Genomic DNA, 25,307 nt, shown 5'->3' with positions numbered 1-25,307 from the left:
AGCAAATTCAGTTAGAAATGTAGTATAGTTCTTCTGATTTCGCTTTCCCCATATAGGGCATTGCAGTAGCTTAGGTATCCATGGTTATGGCCACTAGTATAGTGATAGTTAGTTAGATGTAAGTCGTCGTAATCATGGATACCTAAGCTAATGTAGTGTCCTGTATGGGGAAGTGACATAGAAATATAGTATAGTTCTTCTGATTAGCTAACTGGAGATATTTGCTAATATTATTATTATGACACTTGTTACATATTGGGATAAGATCTTAGAGATGGGTATACCCCTTTAACTGCAAGGTGTCTTGGTCCCGTAGCTGCAAAATAAGCCGAAATTACCCATCCTCCAATGCGCTGACAGCTGGGGTATGAGGTGTTCAAAAATCTCCACTTTGCCCTCATCTGGACAAAAGACATTTTTCCAGATTTCTTGTGTTTTGTGCAGATAGAACTGCAGACTTTAGTCGCGCTGCCATGCTCTTTTTAAGAGGCTTTATTTTGGCAACTCGTCTAAAAAAGCCATACTTGTTCATTCTCTTTCTAATTCCACTGCCATAAACTTCAGCATTTAACATTGACTCAGGCCTTTAGAGCCTGAGCTGTAGCTCTTGTTTTTTTTATAATTGCAATCTCTGTAAGCATTGGACAGCGCATCACATGTATCTGTGTGACTGGCGTCCTATGCTAGCCCCATCTGTGTGCATTTATAATACTACACAGCCGCCCCCTCCATGAATTGGCAGGTTTGTGAGTGGCTGTCGCATCAGTATTTTGCACCTGTGCTGCCCCCGCCTTTATCATGGGGGTCTGCTGCATCCTGCTAGTGCATTGTGATCTGACCTGGTGTTGGTAAGACTGTTTTTTTTCTGTGATGTTTTTTGAATTTATGTCCTTTTCTGTGAACCGTCAGATCTTGGGGTGAATTTGCTGGGATGTCCACGCCTGGGAAAATTGTCGACTACCCTAAAAGATAATCCACAAGTGGAAACCAGTGTCACTGTAGAATGATGGGATCCAAATAGTTAATTGCCCTATAACCCTTCCTAGATCGGCACCAACAAGTGGCATCAGTAAGATCGCGGCTTATGTCTTCCCTCTTTGGCATATGCCCGAATGCTCCCACCCAGCAAACAGCCAAAACTTCTGCTCTTAGTGCCCACACTGGCTGATAAACCATTAATCAAGGACATTGGATTAGCCGCTGCGGAAACCCATCCTACATCTATAGGAAATAAAGGGCCTTCATGTCCGGATATAAAAACCATGGAATTCAAAGAGGGGGTACTTATCATCTCAGGGTCTTCAGGCATCACATCTGGGGGTCTCTTGATGAGTTTAGGGTATCGTGTAGCGTCACATCTGGGGTCTCTGGATAAGGTTTAGGGTATCGTGTAGCATCACATCTGGGGTCTCTGGATGAGTTTAGGGTATCGTGTAGCATCACATCTGGGGGTCTCTTGATGAGTTTAGGGTATCGTGTAGCATCACATCTGGGGGTCTCTTGATGAGTTTAGGGTATCGTGTAGCATCACATCTGGGGTCTCTGGATAAGGTTCAGAGTATTGTGTAGCATCACATCTGGGGTCTCTAGATAAGCTTTAGGGTATCGTGTAGCATCACATCTGGGATCTCTGGATAAGGTTCAGAGTATCGTGTAGCATCACATCTGGGGTCTCTGGGTGAGTTTAGGGTATCGTGTAGCATCACATCTGGGGGTCTCTTGATGAGTTTAGGGTATCGTGTAGCATCACATCTGGGGTCTCTGGATAAGGTTTAGGGTATCGTGTAGCATCACATCTGGGGTCTCTGGATAAGGTTCAGAGTATCGTGTAGCATCACATCTGGGGTCTCTGGGTGAGTTTAGGGTATCGTGTAGCATCACATCTGGGGGTCTCTTGATGAGTTTAGGGTACCGTGTAGCATCACATCTGGGGTCTCTGGATAAGGTTCAGAGTATCGTGTAGCATCACATCTGGGGTCTCTGGATAAGGTTCAGAGTATCGTGCAGCATCACATCTGGGGTCTCTGGATAAGGTTCAGAGTATCGTGTAGCATCACATCTGGGGTCTCTGGATAAGGTTCAGAGTATCGTGTAGCATCACATCTGGGGTCTCTGGATAAGGTTCAGAGTATCGTGTAGCATCACATCTGGGGTCTCTGGATAAGGTTCAGAGTATCGTGTAGCATCACATCTGGGGTCTCTGGATAAGGTTCAGAGTATTGTGTAGCATCACATCTGGGGTCTCTAGATAAGCTTTAGGGTATCGTGTAGCATCACATCTGGGATCTCTGGATAAGGTTCAGAGTATCGTGTAGCATCACATCTGGGGTCTCTGGGTGAGTTTAGGGTATCGTGTAGCATCACATCTGGGGGTCTCTTGATGAGTTTAGGGTATCGTGTAGCATCACATCTGGGGTCTCTGGATAAGGTTTAGGGTATCGTGTAGCATCACATCTGGGGTCTCTGGATAAGGTTCAGAGTATCGTGTAGCATCACATCTGGGGTCTCTGGGTGAGTTTAGGGTATCGTGTAGCATCACATCTGGGGGTCTCTTGATGAGTTTAGGGTACCGTGTAGCATCACATCTGGGGTCTCTGGATAAGGTTCAGAGTATCGTGTAGCATCACATCTGGGGTCTCTGGATAAGGTTCAGAGTATCGTGCAGCATCACATCTGGGGTCTCTGGATAAGGTTCAGAGTATCGTGTAGCATCACATCTGGGGTCTCTGGATAAGGTTCAGAGTATCGTGTAGCATCACATCTGGGGTCTCTGGATAAGGTTCAGAGTATCGTGTAGCATCACATCTGGGGTCTCTGGATAAGGTTCAGAGTATCGTGTAGCATCACATCTGGGGTCTCTGGATAAGGTTCAGAGTATCGTGTAGCATCACATCTGGGGTCTCTGGATAAGGTTCAGAGTATCGTGTAGCATCACATCTGGGGTCTCTGGGTGAGTTTAGGGTATCGTGTAGCATCACATCTGGGGTCTCTAGATGAGTTTAGGGTATCGTGTAGCATCACATCTGGGGTCTCTTGATGAGTTTAGGGTATCGTGTAGCATCACATCTGGGGTCTCTGGATGAGTTTAGGGTATCGTGTAGCATCACATCTGGGGGTCTCTTGATGAGTTTAGGGTATCGTGTAGCATCACATCTGGGGGTCTCTTGATGAGTTTAGGGTATCGTGTAGCATCACATCTGGGGTCTCTGGATAAGGTTCAGAGTATTGTGTAGCATCACATCTGGGGTCTCTAGATAAGCTTTAGGGTATCGTGTAGCATCACATCTGGGATCTCTGGATAAGGTTCAGAGTATCGTGTAGCATCACATCTGGGGTCTCTGGGTGAGTTTAGGGTATCGTGTAGCATCACATCTGGGGTCTCTGGATGAGTTTAGGGTATCGTGTAGCATCACATCTGGGGGTCTCTTGATGAGTTTAGGGTATCGTGTAGCATCACATCTGGGGGTCTCTTGATGAGTTTAGGGTATCGTGTAGCATCACATCTGGGGTCTCTGGATAAGGTTCAGAGTATTGTGTAGCATCACATCTGGGGTCTCTAGATAAGCTTTAGGGTATCGTGTAGCATCACATCTGGGATCTCTGGATAAGGTTCAGAGTATCGTGTAGCATCACATCTGGGGTCTCTGGGTGAGTTTAGGGTATCGTGTAGCATCACATCTGGGGGTCTCTTGATGAGTTTAGGGTATCGTGTAGCATCACATCTGGGGTCTCTGGATAAGGTTTAGGGTATCGTGTAGCATCACATCTGGGGTCTCTGGATAAGGTTCAGAGTATCGTGTAGCATCACATCTGGGGTCTCTGGGTGAGTTTAGGGTATCGTGTAGCATCACATCTGGGGGTCTCTTGATGAGTTTAGGGTACCGTGTAGCATCACATCTGGGGTCTCTGGATAAGGTTCAGAGTATCGTGTAGCATCACATCTGGGGTCTCTGGATAAGGTTCAGAGTATCGTGCAGCATCACATCTGGGGTCTCTGGATAAGGTTCAGAGTATCGTGTAGCATCACATCTGGGGTCTCTGGATAAGGTTCAGAGTATCGTGTAGCATCACATCTGGGGTCTCTGGATAAGGTTCAGAGTATCGTGTAGCATCACATCTGGGGTCTCTGGATAAGGTTCAGAGTATCGTGTAGCATCACATCTGGGGTCTCTGGATAAGGTTCAGAGTATCGTGTAGCATCACATCTGGGGTCTCTGGATAAGGTTCAGAGTATCGTGTAGCATCACATCTGGGGTCTCTGGGTGAGTTTAGGGTATCGTGTAGCATCACATCTGGGGTCTCTAGATGAGTTTAGGGTATCGTGTAGCATCACATCTGGGGTCTCTTGATGAGTTTAGGGTATCGTGTAGCATCACATCTGGGGTCTCTGGATGAGTTTAGGGTATCGTGTAGCATCACATCTGGGGGTCTCTTGATGAGTTTAGGGTATCGTGTAGCATCACATCTGGGGGTCTCTTGATGAGTTTAGGGTATCGTGTAGCATCACATCTGGGGTCTCTGGATAAGGTTCAGAGTATTGTGTAGCATCACATCTGGGGTCTCTAGATAAGCTTTAGGGTATCGTGTAGCATCACATCTGGGATCTCTGGATAAGGTTCAGAGTATCGTGTAGCATCACATCTGGGGTCTCTGGGTGAGTTTAGGGTATCGTGTAGCATCACATCTGGGGGTCTCTTGATGAGTTTAGGGTATCGTGTAGCATCACATCTGGGGTCTCTGGATAAGGTTTAGGGTATCGTGTAGCATCACATCTGGGGTCTCTAGATGAGTTTAGGGTATCGTGTAGCATCACATCTGGGGTCTCTTGATGAGTTTAGGGTATCGTGTAGCATCACATCTGGGGTCTCTGGATAAGGTTCAGAGTATCGTGTAGCATCACATCTGGGGTCTCTAGATGAGTTTAGGGTATCGTGTAGCATCACATCTGGGGTCTCTTGATGAGTTCAGAGTACCGTGTAGCATCACATCTGGGGTCTCTGGATAAGGTTCAGAGTATCGTGTAGCATCACATCTGGGGTCTCTGGATAAGGTTCAGAGTATCGTGTAGCATCACATCTGGGGTCTCTGGATAAGGTTCAGAGTATCGTGTAGCATCACATCTGGGGTCTCTGGATAAGGTTCAGAGTATCGTGTAGCATCACATCTGGGGTCTCTGGATAAGGTTCAGAGTATCGTGTAGTATCACATCTGGGGTCTCTGGATAAGGTTTAGGGTATCGTGTAGCATCACATCTGGGGTCTCCGGATAAGGTTTAGGGTATCGTGTAGCGTCACATCTGGGGTCTCCGGATAAGGTTTAGGGTATCGTGTAGCATCACATCTGGGGTCTCCGGATAAGGTTTAGGGTATCGTGTAGCATCACATCTGGGGTCTCTGGATAAGGTTCAGAGTATCGTGTAGCATCACATCTGGGGTCTCTGGATAAGGTTTAGGGTATCGTGTAGCATCACATCTGGGGTCTCTGGATAAGGTTTAGGGTATCGTGTAGCATCACATCTGGGGGTCTCTTGATAAGGTTTAGGGTATCGTGTAGCATCACATCTGGGGGTCTCTTGATGAGTTTAGGGTATCGTGTAGCGTCACATCTGGGGTCTCTGGATAAGGTTCAGAGTATCGTGTAGCATCACATATGGGGTCTCTTGATGAGTTTAGGGTATCGTGTAGCATCACATCTGGGGTCTCTTGATGAGTTTAGGGTATCGTGTAGCATCACATCTGGGGGTCTCTTGATGAGTTTAGGGTATCGTGTAGCATCACATCTGGGGTCTCTGGATAAGGTTTAGGGTATCGTGTAGCATCACATCTGGGGTCTCTTGATGAGTTTAGGGTATCGTGTAGCATCACATCTGGGGGTCTCTTGATAAGGTTTAGGGTATCGTGTAGCATCACATCTGGGGGTCTCTTGATGAGTTTAGGGTATCGTGTAGCGTCACATCTGGGGTCTCTGGATAAGGTTCAGAGTATCGTGTAGCATCACATCTGGGGTCTCTTGATGAGTTTAGGGTATCGTGTAGCATCACATCTGGGGTCTCTTGATGAGTTTAGGGTATCGTGTAGCATCACATCTGGGGGTCTCTTGATGAGTTTAGGGTATCGTGTAGCATCACATCTGGGGTCTCTGGATAAGGTTTAGGGTATCGTGTAGCATCACATCTGGGGTCTCTTGATGAGTTTAGGGTATCGTGTAGCATCACATCTGGGGGTCTCTTGATGAGTTTAGGGTATCGTGTAGCATCACATCTGGGGTCTCTGAATAAGGTTTAGGGTATCGTGTAGCATCACATCTGGGGTCTCTAGATGAGTTTAGGGTATCGTGTAGCATCACATCTGGGGTCTCTTGATGAGTTTAGGGTATCGTGTAGCATCACATCTGGGGTCTCTGGATAAGGTTTAGGGTATCGTGTAGCATCACATCTGGGGGTCTCTTGATGAGTTTAGGGTATCGTGTAGCATCACATCTGGGGTCTCCGGATAAGGTTTAGGGTATCGTGTAGCATCACATCTGGGGTCTCCGGATAAGGTTTAGGGTATCGTGTAGCATTACATCTGGGGGTCTCTGGGTGAGTTTAGGGTATCACAAGGTCCTGCGAAATGATTTCATTGGCTCCCAGCATGCAGCTCTTCTAATGATTCTGGTAATGGTGGTGTCTCAATGGCCTCTTGCTTTGCTGATATTTTGGAGCGATTGTTCCCAGTCTCATCCATTTGCTGTTTGTCTTTACAGGGGGCTTTTTGGGGTCTGATCGGGGGCCTCATTCTGGGTCTTTGTCGTATGGTGCCAGAATTCATCTTTGGTTCTGGGAGCTGCTCCGCCCCGAGCTCGTGTCCAGCGCTCATATGTGGGGTCCATTACCTCTACTTCGCCATCATCCTTTTCCTTTGTACTGCCCTGATCATTGTGGTGGTCTCTTACTGCACCCCTCCTGTCCCAGAGTCACAGGTAAGTAACTCTGCGCCGAGGGCTGGTGCAGTAATGGGGCCTTATTCCCTTGACGCAGAAGTCTTTGTACGCGGGTGATTTAGGCCATGGTTGTTTTATCACCCTACAGCGGACAGAGAAGTGTAGTCTCCTGCACGGTTATCCACTGACGTTCTCTCCATCACGGCCTCCATTACTGCACCATGTAGTTACACAGCAGGGATAGGGATCCACGTGTTATGGGGCCCTGGCCCATGTGAGGCTCCACCACCTTCTGTGGCGTGGTTCAGCGTACCACAGGGGTCAGAAACACACGCTCACACTGCCTGTCTCTTCACAGCTTCATCGCTTGGTCTTCAGCCTCCGCCACAGTCAGGAATCGCAGGAGGAAGCCGGAATTTCAGGTAGGAGATGATCCCGGGATGGTAATTACATGGAGAAGGAGCATGGCAGACATTTCAGCACCACGCTCTGTATGTTAGACAGGGCAAAGCACCCTCAGAGACGTCCCGAGGAGCCACCTGGTGAGAGCACGTAGATGGATAGACAGCGTCCAACCATGGGGGCGGAACATTCAGAGCTTCTTTATTGTCTAACCTAAAATAATCACTTTATTAGCATATTAAAATGTCAAAAAATCTCCCAACAAAACCAACTGTGCAAATGTGCATGAACCTATACATCATCTATGTGTCCGTCCACCGCAGCTGCGTCACAAGAGGAGAACATAGGATCGATAAATATATTGAGTTCAGACAAATTGGTCTCTTACACGGCAAATCCTCCTCACTGATCAATACAACGACCGTCGCCAGGAGCATTCTCCATATTGTAAGTTACAGAGGCTTTAAGGAATATTCATACACACTGGGACACAGCGACTGACTAGTCCTCATAATGTCCCCTAGAGTCACCCATCCTGTCCGCAGGGGTTGGCACCCACCACAGCACGCCAGTGGCGCCCCCACCGCAGCACGCCAGTGGCGCCCCCACCGCAGCACGCCAGTGGCGCCCCCACCGCAGCCCGCCAGTGGCGCCCCCACCGCAGCCCGCCAGTGGCGCCCCCACCGCAGCACGCTAGTGGCACCCCCACCGCAGCACACCAGTGGCACCCCCACCGCAGCACACCAGTGGCGCCCCCAGTCACTCGTCGTCTGTCCCTGGGATTCCCTAAATGATGTCCTTGCCCTCAGGAAAAAGTAAAAGACTAATGTGAATGATCAGAGGAGATATGTAAAATGTCCAGTCATGGTGTCCCAATGTGTATACAGGGGCATGTAAAAGTTTGTGCGCCCCTGGTCACAATTCCTGTTATTGTGAACAGTTAAGCAAATTGAAGATGAAATGATCTAAAAAAGCCTAAAGTCACAGATGACACATTTCCTTAAATTATATATATATATAATTTATCTTTTACATTTTAAAAATGACAAAAAAAAAATTGTTTGCCCCCTGCATGGTTAGTACCTAATAGCGCCCCCTTTTCAAAGTATCACACCTTGTAAACTCTATTTGTAGCCAGACAAGAGTCATCCAGGTCTTGTTTGAGGGACTTTCCTCCATTCTTCCCTGGAGAATTCTTCCAGTTCTGTGAGATTCCTGGGGCGTCTTGCCTCCTCTGCTATTTTAAGGTCTAGCCACAGATTTTCAATGATGTTCAGATCAGGGGACTGTGAGGGCCATTGTAAAACCTTCAGCTTGCACCTTTTGAGGTCGTCTATTGTGGATTGTGATGTGTGTTTAGGATCATTATTCATTTGTAGAATCGTCCTCTTTTCACCTTCAGATTTTTTACAGATGGTGTTATATTTGCATTAAGAATTTGTTGAAATTTCATTGAAACCATTCTTCCCTCTACCCGTGAAATGTTCCTGTGCCATTTGCTTTAGCACAACCCCAAAGCATGATTAATCCCCCACCATGCTTAATGGTTGGTGAGATGTTCTTCTCCTGACATTCTGTGCCCTTTTTCTCCACACAGAGCTTTTATCATTGTGGCCACAGACTTCTATTTTACCTCATCGATTCACAGGACTTGTTTCCAAAATGCATCTGGCTTGTTTAGATGTTCTTTTCCATAATTCTGACGCTGGATTTTACAGTGAGGACGCAGGAGACGTTTTCTTCTGATGACTCTTCCATGAAGGCCATATTTGTGCAGAGGTCTCTGAACAGTAGAACACTGTACCACAACTCCAGAGTCTGCTAAGTCCTTCTAGATGTCTTTTGCAGTCAAGCGGGGATTCTGATTTGCCTCTCTAGCAACCCTATGATCAGCTCTCACTGAAATTTTGCTTGGTCTTCCTGACCTTATCTTGACCTCCACTGTTCCTGGTAACTGCCATTTCTCAATTACATTTCGTACTGAGGAAAAGGCAACTTGAAAACGCTTTGCTATCTTCTTATAGCCTTCTCCTGATTTGTGGGCTTCCACCATGTTCAGACTGCTAGGCAGCTGCTTAGAAGAACCCATGGCTGCTGGTTTTTGGCACAAGGTTAGTGGAGGCTGGGTTTTCATAAAGCTGGAAATTTGCATTACCTGGCCTTTCCTAACGATGATAGTGAACAAGCCATAACCCTAACAGGCTAATTAAGGTCTGAAACCTTGGTCAAAGTTATCTGGCCACACAAATCTCGAAGGGTGCCAAAACTTTTGCATCAGCCCATTTACCTTTTTGTAATTCTTAAAATGTAAAATATGAAAATATATATAATTTTTTTTTGCCAAAAATACAAAGGAGATGTGTCATCTGTAACTTTAGGCCTTCTAGAGATAAATTTCATCTTCGACTTGCTTCACTGTTCACAATAACAGTAGTTTTGTTCACGGGGTGTCCAAACTTTTACATGCCACGGTAAAGATTCATTAAAGCCTCTGTAACTTACAATATGGAGAATGCTCCTGGCGACGGTCGTTGTATCTATCAGTGAGGAGGATTTGCCGTGTAAGAGACCATTTTGTCAGGATCGGTAAATATATTGCACATGGAGTTCAATGTCCTCCTCTTCTGACGCAGCAGCGGTGGACGGACACATAGATGATGTAATAGATTCATCCACATTTGCACAGATGGTTTTGTTGGGATTTTTTTTCTGGTCATTTTTAATATTTTAATACAGGTTCTATTATAAAGGGATTCCTATAGACAGGTTTTATATTTTCCTCATGTGAGCACCATATTTTGTTATCCGCATCTTTATTCTGCCATAAAGTGCAACATTTTGTCCCAACATAGGACTTTACCAAGCGTCACTCAATGGTGTAAGAGGCGTAAACAGCAGAGATCATTAGTGCAGCAGCAGTCAGCGCTCCGGGACCGGACGTCCCCTCAAAGAACTCTACACTGAGAATCCACAGACACTATACAAAGTCCCCCAATGCACAAGAGCGCGCACGGAGCGCCGTACACAGCATCACACACTGTATATACATGATAAACTTCTGGAGGTGGGAAAGGGGTCAGATCATCATCAACCAATCACGTTAAAGGCATGCTTGTCATATTCAGTCATGGGCGGGCGCAGCATTCACTCACTGCTGGCAAGCGCTGATATTGTGGGATGCAGACGCACTTGTATGTGTCCGGCCGCCTGGGCAGTGAGGCTGTGATTACCAGCTTCACTGCGCATGCGCTATGATGCACTATGTTCCCCGTGCATGCGCAGTGAGGTTCTGTGATTACCAGCTTCACTGCGCATGCACGGGGAACATAGTGCGTCATAGCGCATGCGCAGTGAAGCTGGTAATGACAGAACCTCACTGCGCATGCACGGGGAACATAGTGCGTCATAGCGCATGCGCAGTGAAGCTGGTAATGACAGAACCTCAGTGCGCATGCACGGGGAACATAGTGCGTCATAGCGCATGCGCAGTGAAGCTGGTAATGACAGAGCCTCAGTGGGCATGCACGGGGAACATAGTGCTTCATAGCGCATGCGCAGTGAAGCTGGTAATGACAGAGCCTCAGTGCGCATGCGCGGGGAGCATAGTGCATCATAGCGCATGTGCAGTGAAGCTGGTAATGACAGAACCTCAGTGCGCATGCGCGAGGAACATAGTGCGTCATAGCGCATGCGCAGTGAAGCTGGTAATGACAGAGCCTCAGTGCGCATGCACAGGTAGCATAGTGCGTCATAGCGCATGTGCAGTGAAGCTGGTAATGACAGAGCCTCACTGCACATGCACGGGGACCATAGTGCATCATAGCGCATGTGCAGTGAAGCTGGTAATGACAGAACCTCAGTGCGCATGCGCGGGGAACAGTGCGTCATAGCGCATGCGCAGTGAAGCTGGTAATGACAGAGCCTCAGTGCGCATGCACGGGGAACATAGTGCGTCAAAGCGCATGCGCAGTGAAGCTGGTAATGACAGTCTCAGTGCGCATGCACGGGGAACATAGTGCGTCATAGCGCATGCGCAGTGAAGCTGGTAATCACACAGCCTCACTGCACATGCACGGGGAATATAGTGCGTCATAGGCCATGCACAGTGAAGCTGGTAATGACAGAGCCTCAGTGCGCATGCGCGGGGAACATAGTGCGTCATAGCGCATGTGCAGTGAAGCTGGTAATCACACAGCCTCACTGCACATGCACGGGGAACATAGTGCGTCATAGCGCATGCGCAGTGAAGCTGGTAATGACAGAGCCTCAGTGCGCATACACGGGGAACATAGTGCGTCATAGCGCATGCGCAGTGAAGCTGGTAATGACAGAGCCTCAGTGCGCATACACGGGGAACATAGTGCGTCATAGCGTATGCGCAGTGAAGCTGGTAATGACAGAGCCTCAGTGTGCATACACGGGGAACATAGTGCGTCATAGCGCATGCGCAGTGAAGCTGGTAATGACAGAGCCTCAGTGCGCATGCACGGGGAATAGAGCGTCATAGCGCATGTGCAGTGAAGCTGATAATGACAGAGCCTCAGTGCGCATACACGGGGAACATAGTGCGTCATAGCGCATGCGCAGTGAAGCTGGTAATGACAGAGCCTCAGTGCACATGCAAGGGGAATAGAGCGTCATAGCGCATGCGCAGTGAAGCTGGTAATGACAGAGCCTCAGTGCACATGCACGGGGAACATAGTGCATCATAGCGCATGCGCAGTGAAGCTGGTAATCACACAGCCTCAGTGCGCATGCACGGGGAATAGAGCGTCATAGTGCATGCGCAGTGAAGCTAGTAATGACAGAGCCTCAGTGCGCATGCACGGGGAATAGAGTGTCATAGCGCATGCGCAGTGAAGCTGGTAATGACAGAGCCTCAGTGCGCATGCACGGGGAATAGAGTGTCATAGCGCATGCACAGTGAAGCTGGTAATGACAGAGCCTCAGTGCGCATGCACGGGGAACATAGTGCGTCATAGCGCATGCGCAGTGAAGCTGGTAATGACAGCCTCAGTGGGCATGCACGGGGAATAGAGCGTCATAGCGCATGCACAGTGAAGCTGGTAATCGCACAGCCTCACTGCACATGCACGGGGAACATAGTGCGTCATAGCACATGCGCAGTGAAGCTGGTAATGACAGAGCCTCAGTGCGCATACACGGGGAACATAGTGCGTCATAGCGTATGCGCAGTGAAGCTGGTAATGACAGAGCCTCAGTGCGCATGCGCAAGGAATAGAGTGTCATAGCGCATGCACAGTGAAGCTGGTAATGACAGAGCCTCAGTGCGCATGCACGGGGAATAGAGTGTCATAGCGCATGCGCAGTGAAGCTGGTAATGACAGAGCCTCAGTGCGCATGCACGGGGAATAGAGTCTCATAGCGCATGCGCAGTGAAGCTGGTAATGACAGAGCCTCACTGCGCATGCGCGGGGAATAGCGCGTCATAGCGCATGCGCAGTGAAGCTGGTAATGACAGAGCCTCAGTGGGCATGCACGGGGAATAGAGCGTCATAGCGCATGTACAGTGAAGCTGGTAATCGCACAGCCTCACTGCACATGCACGGGGAACATAGTGCGTCATAGCACATGCGCAGTGAAGCTGGTAATGACAGAGCCTCAGTGCGCATACACGGGGAACATAGTGCGTCATAGCGTATGCGCAGTGAAGCTAGTAATGATAGAGCCTCAGTGCGCATGCGCGAGGAATAGAGTGTCATAGCGCATGCGCAGTGAAGCTGGTAATGACAGAGCCTCAGTGTGCATGCACGGGGAATAGAGTGTCATAGCGCATGCGCAGTGAAGCTGGTAATGACAGAGCCTCAGTGTGCATGCACGGGGAATAGAGTGTCATAGCGCATGCGCAGTGAAGCTGGTAATGACAGAGCCTCAGTGCGCATGCACGGGGAATAGAGTGTCATAGCGCATGCGCAGTGAAGCTGGTAATGACAGAGCCTCAGTGCGCATACACGGGGAACATAGTGCGTCATAGCGTATGCGCAGTGAAGCTGGTAATGACAGAGCCTCAGTGGGCATGCACGGGGAATAGAGCGTCATAGTGCATGCGCAGTGAAGCTAGTAATGACAGAGCCTCAGTGCGCATGCGCGGGGAATAGAGCGTCATAGCGCATGTGCAGTGAAGCTGGTAATGACAGAGCCTCAGTGCGCATGCACGGGGAACATAGTGCGTCATAGCGCATGCGCAGTGAAGCTGGTAATGACAGAGCCTCATTGCGCATGCACGGGGAACATAGCGCGTCATAGCGCATGCGCAGTGAAGCTGGTAATGACAGAGCCTCAGTGCGCATGCACGGGAAACATAGTGCGTCATAGCGCATGCGCAGTGAAGCTGGTAATGACAGAGCCTCAGTGCGCATGCACGGGGAACATAGTGCGTCATAGCGCATGCGCAGTGAAGCTGGTAATGACAGCCTCAGTGCGCATGCACGGGGAATAGAGTGTCATAGCGCATGCACAGTGAAGCTGGTAATGACAGAGCCTCAGTGCGCATGCACGGGGAACATAGTGCGTCATAGCGCATGCGCAGTGAAGCTGGTAATGACAGCCTCAGTGGGCATGCACGGGGAATAGAGCGTCATAGCGCATGCACAGTGAAGCTGGTAATCGCACAGCCTCACTGCACATGCACGGGGAACATAGTGCGTCATAGCACATGCGCAGTGAAGCTGGTAATGACAGAGCCTCAGTGCGCATACACGGGGAATAGAGTGTCATAGTGCATGCGCAGTGAAGCTGGTAATGACAGAGCCTCAGTGCGCATACACGGGGAACATAGTGCGTCATAGCGTATGCGCAGTGAAGCTGGTAATGACAGAGCCTTAGTGGGCATGCATGGGGAATAGAGCGTCATAGTGCATGCGCAGTGAAGCTAGTAATGACAGAGCCTCAGTGCGCATGCGCGGGGAATAGAGCGTCATAGCGCATGCGCAGTGAAGCTGGTAATGACAGAGCCTCATTGCACATGCACGGGGAACATAGCGCGTCATAGCACATGCGCAGTGAAGCTGGTAATGACAGAGCCTCAGTGCGCATGCACGGGGAACATAGTGCGTCATAGCGCATGCGCAGTGAAGCTGGTAATGACAGAGCCTCAGTGTGCATGCACGGGGAACATGGTGCGTCATAGCGAATGCGCAGTGAAGCTGGTAATGACAGAGCCTCAGTGCGCATGCACGGGGAACATAGTGCGTCATAGCGCATGCACAGTGAAGCTGGTAATGACAGAGCCTCAGTGCGCATGCACGGGGAACATAGTGCGTCATAGCGCATGCGCAGTGAAGCTGGTGATGACAGAGCCTCAGTGGGCATGCACGGGGAATAGAGCGTCATAGCGCATGCGCAGTGAAGCTAGTAATGACAGAGCCTCACTGCGCATGCGCGTGGATAGAGCGTCATAGCGCATGCGCAGTGAAGCTGGTAATGACAGAGCCTCAGTGGGCATGCACGGGGAATAGAGCGTCATAGTGCATGCGCAGTGAAGCTAGTAATGACAGAGCCTCAGTGCGCATGCGCGGGGAATAGAGCGTCATAGTGCATGCGCAGTGAAGCTAGTAATGACAGAGCCTCAGTGTGCATGCGCGGGGAATAGAGCGTCATAGCGCATGCGCAGTGAAGCTGGTAATGACAGAGCCTCAGTGCGCATACACGGGGAACATAGTGCGTCATAGCACATGCGCAGTGAAGCTGGTAATGACAGAGCCTCAGTGCGCATACACGGGGAACATAGTGCGTCATAGCGTATGCGCAGTGAAGCTGGTAATGACAGAGCCTCAGTGTGCATGCACGAGGAACACAGTGCGTCATAGCGCATGCGCAGTAAAGCTGGTAATCACACAGCCTCATTGCACATGCACGGGGAACATAGCGCGTCATAGCGCATGCGCAGTGAAGCTGGTAATGACAGAGCCTCAGTGCGTATGCACGGGGAATAGAGCGTCATAGCGCATGTGCAGTGAAGCTGGTAATGACAGAGCCTCAGTGCGCATACACGGGGAACATAGTGCGTCATAGCGCATGCGCAGTGAAGCTGGTAATGACAGAGCCTCAGTGCGCATGCACGGGTAGCATAGTGCGTCATAGCGCATGTGCAGTGAAGCTGGTAATGACAGAGCCTCAGTGCGCATGCACGGGTAGCATAGTGCGTCATAGCGCATGCGCAGTGAAGCTGGTGATGACAGAGCCTCAGTGGGCATGCATGGGGAATAGAGCGTCATAGCGCATGCGCAGTGAAGCTAGTAATGACAGAGCCTCACTGCGCATGCGCGGGGATAGAGCGTCATAGCGCATGCGCAGTGAAGCTGGTAATGACAGAGCCTCAGTGGGCATGCACGGGGAATAGAGCGTCATAGTGCATGCGCAGTGAAGCTAGTAATGACAGAGCCTCAGTGCGCATGCGCGGGGAATAGAGCGTCATAGTGCATGCGCAGTGAAGCTAGTAATGACAGAGCCTCAGTGCGCATGCGCGGAGAATAGAGCGTCATAGCGCATGCGCAGTGAAGCTGGTAATGACAGAGCCTCAGTGCGCATACACGGGGAACATAGTGCGTCATAGCGCATGCGCAGTGAAGCTGGTAATGACAGAGCCTCAGTGGGCATGCACGGGGAATAGAGCGTCATAGTGCATGCGCAGTGAAGCTAGTAATGACAGAGCCTCAGTGCGCATGCGCGGGAAATAGAGCGTCATAGCGCATGCGCAGTGAAGCTGGTAATGACAGAGCCTCAGTGCGCATGCACGGGGAACATAGTGCGTCATAGCGCATGCGCAGTGAAGCTGGTAATGACAGAGCCTCAGTGCGCATGCACGGGGAATAGAGTGTCATAGCGCATGCACAGTGAAGCTGGTAATGACAGAGCCTCAGTGCGCATGCACGGGGAACATAGTGCGTCATAGCGCATGCGCAGTGAAGCTGGTAATGACAGAGCCTCAGTGGGCATGCACGGGGAATAGAGCGTCATAGCGCATGCACAGTGAAGCTGGTAATCGCACAGCCTCACTGCACATGCACGGGGAACATAGTGCGTCATAGCACATGCGCAGTGAAGCTGGTAATGACAGAGCCTCAGTGCGCATACACGGGGAATAGAGTGTCATAGTGCATGCGCAGTGAAGCTGGTAATGACAGAGCCTCAGTGCGCATACACGGGGAACATAGTGCGTCATAGCGTATGCGCAGTGAAGCTGGTAATGACAGAGCCTCAGTGGGCATGCACGGGGAATAGAGCGTCATAGTGCATGCGCAGTGAAGCTAGTAATGACAGAGCCTCAGTGCGCATGCGCGGGGAATAGAGCGTCATAGTGCATGCGCAGTGAAGCTAGTAATGACAGAGCCTCAGTGCGCATGCGCGGAGAATAGAGCGTCATAGCGCATGCGCAGTGAAGCTGGTAATGACAGAGCCTCAGTGCGCATACACGGGGAACATAGTGCGTCATAGCGCATGCGCAGTGAAGCTGGTAATGACAGAGCCTCAGTGGGCATGCACGGGGAATAGAGCGTCATAGTGCATGCGCAGTGAAGCTAGTAATGACAGAGCCTCAGTGCGCATGCGCGGGAAATAGAGCGTCATAGCGCATGCGCAGTGAAGCTGGTAATGACAGAGCCTCAGTGCGCATGCACGGGGAACATAGTGCGTCATAGCGCATGCGCAGTGAAGCTGGTAATGACAGAGCCTCAGTGTGCATGCACGGGGAATAGAGTGTCATAGCGCATGCACAGTGAAGCTGGTAATGACAGAGCCTCAGTGCGCATGCACGGGGAACATAGTGTGTCATAGCGCATGCGCAGTGAAGCTGGTAATGACAGAGCCTCAGTGGGCATGCACGGGGAATAGAGCGTCATAGCGCATGCACAGTGAAGCTGGTAATCGCACAGCCTCACTGCACATGCACGGGGAACATAGTGCGTCATAGTGCATGCGCAGTGAAGCTGGTAATGACAGAGCCTCAGTGCGCATACACGGGGAACATAGTGCGTCATAGCGTATGCGCAGTGAAGCTGGTAATGACAGAGCCTCAGTGGGCATGCATGGGGAATAGAGCGTCATAGTGCATGCGCAGTGAAGCTAGTAATGACAGAGCCTCAGTGCGCATGCGCGGGGAATAGAGCGTCATAGCGCATGCGCAGTGAAGCTGGTAATGACAGAGCCTCAGTGCGCATGCACGGGGAACATAGTGCGTCATAGCGCATGCGCAGTGAAGCTGGTAATGACAGAGCCTCAGTGTGCATGCACGGGGAACATGGTGCGTCATAGCGCATGCGCAGTGAAGCTGGTAATGACAGAGCCTCAGTGCGCATGCACGGGGAACATAGTGCGTCATAGCGCATGCACAGTGAAGCTGGTAATGACAGAGCCTCAGTGCGCATGCACGGGGAACATAGTGCGTCATAGCGCATGCGCAGTGAAGCTGGTGATGACAGAGCCTCAGTGGGCATGCACGGGGAATAGAGCGTCATAGCGCATGCGCAGTGAAGCTAGTAATGACAGAGCCTCACTGCGCATGCGCGGGGATAGAGCGTCATAGCGCATGCGCAGTGAAGCTGGTAATGACAGAGCCTCAGTGGGCATGCACGGGGAATAGAGCGTCATAGTGCATGCGCAGTGAAGCTAGTAATGACAGAGCCTCAGTGCGCATGCGCGGGGAATAGAGCGTCATAGTGCATGCGCAGTGAAGCTAGTAATGACAGAGCCTCAGTGTGCATGCGCGGGGAATAGAGCGTCATAGCGCATGCGCAGTGAAGCTGGTAATGACAGAGCCTCAGTGCGCATACACGGGGAACATAGTGCGTCATAGCACATGCGCAGTGAAGCTGGTAATGACAGAGCCTCAGTGCGCATACACGGGGAACATAGTGCGTCATAGCGTATGCGCAGTGAAGCTGGTAATGACAGAGCCTCAGTGTGCATGCACGAGGAACACAGTGCGTCATAGCGCATGCGCAGTAAAGCTGGTAATCACACAGCCTCATTGCACATGCACGGGGAACATAGCGCGTCATAGCGCATGCGCAGTGAAGCTGGTAATGACAGAGCCTCAGTGCGTATGCACGGGGAATAGAGCGTCATAGCGCATGTGCAGTGAAGCTGGTAATGACAGAGCCTCAGTGCGCATACACGGGGAACATAGTGCGTCATAGCGCATGCGCAGTGAAGCTGGTAATGACAGAGCCTCAGTGCGCATGCACGGGTAGCATAGTGCGTCATAGCGCATGTGCAGTGAAGCTGGTAATGACAGAGCCTCAGTGCGCATGCACGGGTAGCATAGTGCGTCATAGCGCATGCGCAGTGAAGCTGGTGATGACAGAGCCTCAGTGGGCATGCATGGGGAATAGAGCGTCATAGCGCATGCGCAGTGAAGCTAGTAATGACAGAGCCTCACTGCGCATGCGCGGGGATAGAGCGTCATAGCGCATGCGCAGTGAAGCTGGTAATGACAGAGCCTCAGTGGGCATGCACGGGGAATAGAGCGTCATAGTGCATGCGCAGTGAAGCTAGTAATGACAGAGCCTCAGTGCGCATGCGCGGGGAATAGAGCGTCATAGTGCATGCGCAGTGAAGCTAGTAATGACAGAGCCTCAGTGCGCATGCGCGGAGAATAGAGCGTCATAGCGCATGCGCAGTGAAGCTGGTAATGACAGAGCCTCAGTGCGCATACACGGGGAACATAGTGCGTCATAGCGCATGCGCAGTGAAGCTGGTAATGACAGAGCCTCAGTGGGCATGCACGGGGAATAGAGCGTCATAGTGCATGCGCAGTGAAGCTAGTAATGACAGAGCCTCAGTGCGCATGCACGGGGAACATAGTGCGTCATAGCGCATGTGCAGTGAAGCTGGTAATGACAGAGCCTCAGTGCGCATGCACGGGGAATAGAGTGTCATAGCGCATGCACAGTGAAGCTGGTAATGACAGAGCCTCAGTGCGCATGCACGGGGAACATAGTGCGTCATAGCGCATGCGCAGTGAAGCTGGTAATGACAGAGCCTCAGTGGGCATGCACGGGGAATAGAGCGTCATAGCGCATGCACAGTGAAGCTGGTAATCGCACAGCCTCACTGCACATGCACGGGGAACATAGTGCGTCATAGCACATGCGCAGTGAAGCTGGTAATGACAGAGCCTCAGTGCGCATACACGGGGAATAGAGTGTCATAGTGCATGCGCAGTGAAGCTGGTAATGACAGAGCCTCAGTGCGCATACACGGGGAACATAGTGCGTCATAGCGTATGCGCAGTGAAGCTGGTAATGACAGAGCCTCAGTGGGCATGCACGGGGAATAGAGCGTCATAGTGCATGCGCAGTGAAGCTAGTAATGACAGAGCCTCAGTGCGCATGCGCGGGGAATAGAGCGTCATAGTGCATGCGCAGTGAAGCTAGTAATGACAGAGCCTCAGTGCGCATGCGCGGAGAATAGAGCGTCATAGCGCATGCGCAGTGAAGCTGGTAATGACAGAGCCTCAGTGCGCATGCGCGGGGAATAGAGCGTCATAGTGCATGCGCAGTGAAGCTAGTAATGACAGAGCCTCAGTGCACATGCGCGGAGAATAGAGCGTCATAGCGCATGCGCAGTGAAGCTGGTAATGACAGAGCCTCAGTGCGCATACACGGGGAACATAGTGCGTCATAGCGCATGCGCAGTGAAGCTGGTAATGACAGAGCCTCAGTGGGCATGCACGGGGAATAGAGCGTCATAGTGCATGCGCAGTGAAGCTAGTAATGACAGAGCCTCAGTGCGCATGCGCGGGAAATAGAGCGTCATAGCGCATGCGCAGTGAAGCTGGTAATGACAGAGCCTCAGTGCGCATGCACGGGGAACATAGTGCGTCATAGCGCATGCGCAGTGAAGCTGGTAATGACAGAGCCTCAGTGCGCATGCACGGGGAATAGAGTGTCATAGCGCATGCACAGTGAAGCTGGTAATGACAGAGCCTCAGTGCGCATGCACGGGGAACATAGTGTGTCATAGCGCATGCGCAGTGAAGCTGGTAATGACAGAGCTCAGTGGGCATGCACGGGGAATAGAGCGTCATAGCGCATGCACAGTGAAGCTGGTAATCGCACAGCCTCACTGCACATGCACGGGGAACATAGTGCGTCATAGCACATGCGCAGTGAAGCTGGTAATGACAGAGCCTCAGTGCGCATACACGGGGAATAGAGTGTCATAGTGCATGCGCAGTGAAGCTGGTAATGACAGAGCCTCAGTGCGCATGCACGGGGAACATAGTGCGTCATAGCGCATGCACAGTGAAGCTGGTAATGACAGAGCCTCAGTGCGCATGCACGGGGAACATAGTGCGTCATAGCGCATGCGCAGTGAAGCTGGTGATGACAGAGCCTCAGTGGGCATGCACGGGGAATAGAGCGTCATAGCGCATGCGCAGTGAAGCTAGTAATGACAGAGCCTCACTGCGCATGCGCGGGGATAGAGCGTCATAGCGCATGCGCAGTGAAGCTGGTAATGACAGAGCCTCAGTGGGCATGCACGGGGAATAGAGCGTCATAGTGCATGCGCAGTGAAGCTAGTAATGACAGAGCCTCAGTGCGCATGCGCGGGGAATAGAGCGTCATAGTGCATGCGCAGTGAAGCTAGTAATGACAGAGCCTCAGTGCGCATACACGGGGAACATAGTGTGTCATAGCACATGCGCAGTGAAGCTGGTAATGACAGAGCCTCAGTGCGCATACACGGGGAACATAGTGCGTCATAGCGTATGCGCAGTGAAGCTGGTAATGACAGAGCCTCAGTGTGCATGCACGAGGAACACAGTGCGTCATAGCGCATGCGCAGTAAAGCTGGTAATCACACAGCCTCATTGCACATGCACGGGGAACATAGCGCGTCATAGCGCATGCGCAGTGAAGCTGGTAATGACAGAGCCTCAGTGCGTATGCACGGGGAATAGAGCGTCATAGCGCATGTGCAGTGAAGCTGGTAATGACAGAGCCTCAGTGCGCATACACGGGGAACATAGTGCGTCATAGCGCATGCGCAGTGAAGCTGGTAATGACAGAGCCTCAGTGCACATACACGGGGAACATAGTGCTTCATAGCGCATGCGCAGTGAAGCTGGTAATGACAGAGCCTCAGTGCACATGCAAGGGGAATAGAGCGTCATAGCGCATGCGCAGTGAAGCTGGTAATGACAGAGCCTCAGTGCACATGCACCGGGAACATAGTGCATCATAGCGCATGCGCAGTGAAGCTGGTAATCACACAGCCTCAGTGCGCATGCACGGGGAATAGAGCGTCATAGTGCATGCGCAGTGAAGCTAGTAATGACAGAGCCTCAGTGCGCATGCACGGGGAATAGAGCGTCATAGCGCATGCGCAGTGAAGCTGGAAATGACAGAGCCTCAGTGCGCATGCACGGGAATAGAGTGTCATAGCGCATGCACAGTGAAGCTGGTAATGACAGAGCCTCAGTGCGCATGCACGGGGAACATAGTGCGTCATAGCGCATGCGCAGTGAAGCTGGTAATGACAGAGCCTCAGTGGGCATGCACGGGGAATAGAGCGTCATAGCGCATGCACAGTGAAGCTGGTAATCGCACAGCCTCACTGCACATGCACGGGGAACATAGTGCGTCATAGCACATGCGCAGTGAAGCTGGTAATGACAGAGCCTCAGTGCGCATACACGGGGAACATAGTGCGTCATAGCGTATGCGCAGTGAAGCTGGTAATGACAGAGCCTCAGTGCGCATGCGCGAGGAATAGAGTGTCATAGCGCATGCGCAGTGAAGCTGGTAATGACAGAGCCTCAGTGCGCATGCACGGGGAATAGAGTGTCATAGCGCATGCGCAGTGAAGCTGGTAATGACAGAGCCTCAGTGCGCATACACGGGGAACATAGTGCGTCATAGCGTATGCGCAGTGAAGCTGGTAATGACAGAGCCTCAGTGGGCATGCACGGGGAATAGAGCGTCATAGTGCATGCGCAGTGAAGCTAGTAATGACAGAGACTCAGTGCGCATGCGCGGGGAATAGAGCGTCATAGCGCATGCGCAGTGAAGCTGGTAATGACAGAGCCTCAGTGCGCATGCACGGGGAACATAGTGCGTCATAGCGCATGCGCAGTGAAGCTGGTAATGACAGAGCCTCATTGCACATGCACGGGGAACATAGCGCGTCATAGCGCATGCGCAGTGAAGCTGGTAATGACAGAGCCTCAGTGCGCATGCACGGGGAACATAGTGCGTCATAGCGCATGCGCAGTGAAGCTGGTAATGACAGAGCCTCAGTGCGCATGCACGGGGAACATAGTGCGTCATAGCGCATGCGCAGTGAAACTGGTAATGACAGAGCCTCAGTGCGCATGCACGGGGAACATAGTGCGTCATAGCGCATGCACAGTGAAGCTGGTAATGACAGAGCCTCAGTGCGCATGCACGGGGAACATAGTGCGTCATAGCGCATGCGCAGTGAAGCTGGTGATGACAGAGCCTCAGTGGGCATGCACGGGGAATAGAGCGTCATAGCGCATGCGCAGTGAAGCTAGTAATGACAGAGCCTCACTGCGCATGCGCGGGGATAGAGCGTCATAGCGCATGCGCAGTGAAGCTGGTAATGACAGAGCCTCAGTGGGCATGCACGGGGAATAGAGCGTCATAGTGCATGCGCAGTGAAGCTGGTAATGACAGAGCCTCATTGCACATGCACGGGGAACATAGCGCGTCATAGCGCATGCGCAGTGAAGCTGGTAATGACAGAGCCTCAGTGCGCATGCACGGGGAACATAGTGCGTCATAGCGCATGCGCAGTGAAGCTGGTAATGACAGAGCCTCAGTGCGCATGCACGGGGAACATAGTGCGTCATAGCGCATGCGCAGTGAAACTGGTAATGACAGAGCCTCAGTGCGCATGCACGGGGAACATAGTGCGTCATAGCGCATGCACAGTGAAGCTGGTAATGACAGAGCCTCAGAGCGCATGCACGGGGAACATAGTGCGTCATAGCGCATGCGCAGTGAAGCTGGTGATGACAGAGCCTCAGTGGGCATGCACGGGGAATAGAGCGTCATAGCGCATGCGCAGTGAAGCTAGTAATGACAGAGCCTCACTGCGCATGCGCGGGGATAGAGCATCATAGTGCATGCGCAGTGAAGCTGGTAATGACAGAGCCTCAGTGCGCATGCGCGGGGAATAGAGCGTCATAGCGCATGCGCAGTGAAGCTGGTAATGACAGAGCCTCAGTGGGCATGCACGGGGAATAGAGCGTCATAGTGCATGCGCAGTGAAGCTAGTAATGACAGAGCCTCAGTGCGCATGCGCGGGGAATAGAGCGTCATAGTGCATGCGCAGTGAAGCTAGTAATGACAGAGCCTCAGTGCGCATGTGCGGGGAATAGAGCGTCATAGCGCATGCGCAGTGAAGCTGGTAATGACAGAGCCTCACTGCGCAGGCGGCCGGAGACATACAAGTGCGCCTGCGCCCCACAATATCAGTGCTTGCCAGCAGTGAGTGAATGCGGCGCCCGCCCCTGATGGAATAGCAGAATCACACCCCTAGGACTGAGTGAGCAGGTAGTATCTAAGTATATTAAACGTTATAAAATCATTATAGCTGCCCCAATGTTCATGAAAACAGCTGGTTAGTGAGGCACATTGCATCACTAACACCACTATGGGGGCCGTGTAGAGGGCAGCCAGGACGTGACAGGTTCCCTTTAAAGCATCCTCGTTGTCTAGGTAGCCACGGGCCAATGAGGAGAGGTTCATCAATCACAGGTAACATTCATGTGCGCATGCGCCGCACCGTCCAATCCAGGAGGTGATCATATGATCGAAGCTCCTTAGTCATAGTCATAGTTAGTGGACGTCTCCCCTCCTCACCATGGCAACAGAAGTCCCACAATTCCTCCACATAAGGCAAAAGTGGCAAAGGAACGTTATATATAAACTACTGGGCCTCCTCACATGTAATGTATTACACACCAGAATATACACCGTCCTGAGAGAGTGGAAACCTAAGAAAATACAGAGAGTGGGGGAAGGGAGAGAGGAGGTGACAAAGAGGCAGAAAAAGGGACAACCCAATAAAGCACCGCCCCCGGGGTCTCTGTCCTCCATCACTCCTCTCACTCCAATCTTACACCAAGAAAACCTAAAAAAGACAAAACACAATATGATAAAGCCAGAATAAACCTCCAAGGATGCATCCAAGAGTATCTGAGTGAGAAATTATCCACAAAGAATGTCTCTCTAACTAATCTGTCACCTCCTCTCCTGGGTACCGGTACACTATCGATAACCCTAATCTGTCACCTCCTCTCCTCTGTACAGGTACACTATCGATAACCCTAATCTGTCACCTCCTCTCCTCTGTACAGGTACACTATCAATAACCCTAATCTGTCACCTCCTCTCCTGGATACCGGTACACTATCAATAACCCTAATCTGTCACCACCTCTCCTCTGTACAGGTACACTATCAATAACCCTAATCTGTCACCTCCGCTCCTGGATACCGGTACACTATCAATAACCCTAATCTGTCACCTCCTCTCCTCTGTACAGGTACACTATCAATAACCCTAATCTGTCACCACCTCTCCTGGATACCGGTACACTATCAATAACCCTAATCTGTCACCACCTCTCCTGGATACCGGTACACTATCAATAACCCTAATCTGTCACCACCTCTCCTGGATACCGGTACACTATCAATAACCCTAATCTGTCACCTCCTCTCCTCTGTACAGGTACACTATCAATAACCCTAATCTGTCACCACCTCTCCTCTGTACAGGTACACTATCAATAACCCTAATCTGTCACCTCCTCTCCTCTGTACAGGTACACTATCGATAACCCTAATCTGTCACCTCCTCTCCTCTGTACAGGTACACTATCAATAACCCTAATCTATCACCTCCTCTCCTGGATACCGGTACACTATCAATAACCCTAATCTGTCACCTCCTCTCCTCTGTACAGGTACACTATTAATAACCCTAATC

General features: G+C 51.1%; 1 protein-coding gene across 1 annotated transcript in view; it reads left to right on the top strand.

Annotated features, from left to right (window-relative positions):
• Positions 1-25,307, top strand: part of SLC5A2 (solute carrier family 5 member 2) — a 143,362-nt gene that overhangs the window by 109,235 nt on the left and 8,820 nt on the right. The window contains exons 13-14 of the mRNA XM_073649068.1: positions 6,745-6,960; positions 7,280-7,343. Coding sequence (XP_073505169.1) covers positions 6,745-6,960; positions 7,280-7,343 — 280 coding nt within the window. The remainder of the gene's footprint in view (positions 1-6,744; positions 6,961-7,279; positions 7,344-25,307) is intronic.

Source organism: Phyllobates terribilis, unplaced genomic scaffold, assembly GCF_046119375.1.
Source record: "Phyllobates terribilis strain yellow unplaced genomic scaffold, ASM4611937v1 Scaffold_9__5_contigs__length_417890890, whole genome shotgun sequence".
Taxonomy (NCBI): domain Eukaryota; kingdom Metazoa; phylum Chordata; class Amphibia; order Anura; family Dendrobatidae; genus Phyllobates; species Phyllobates terribilis.
Note: the sequence above shows the minus strand (reverse complement) of the source record. Positions and strands in the feature narration are given on the sequence as shown.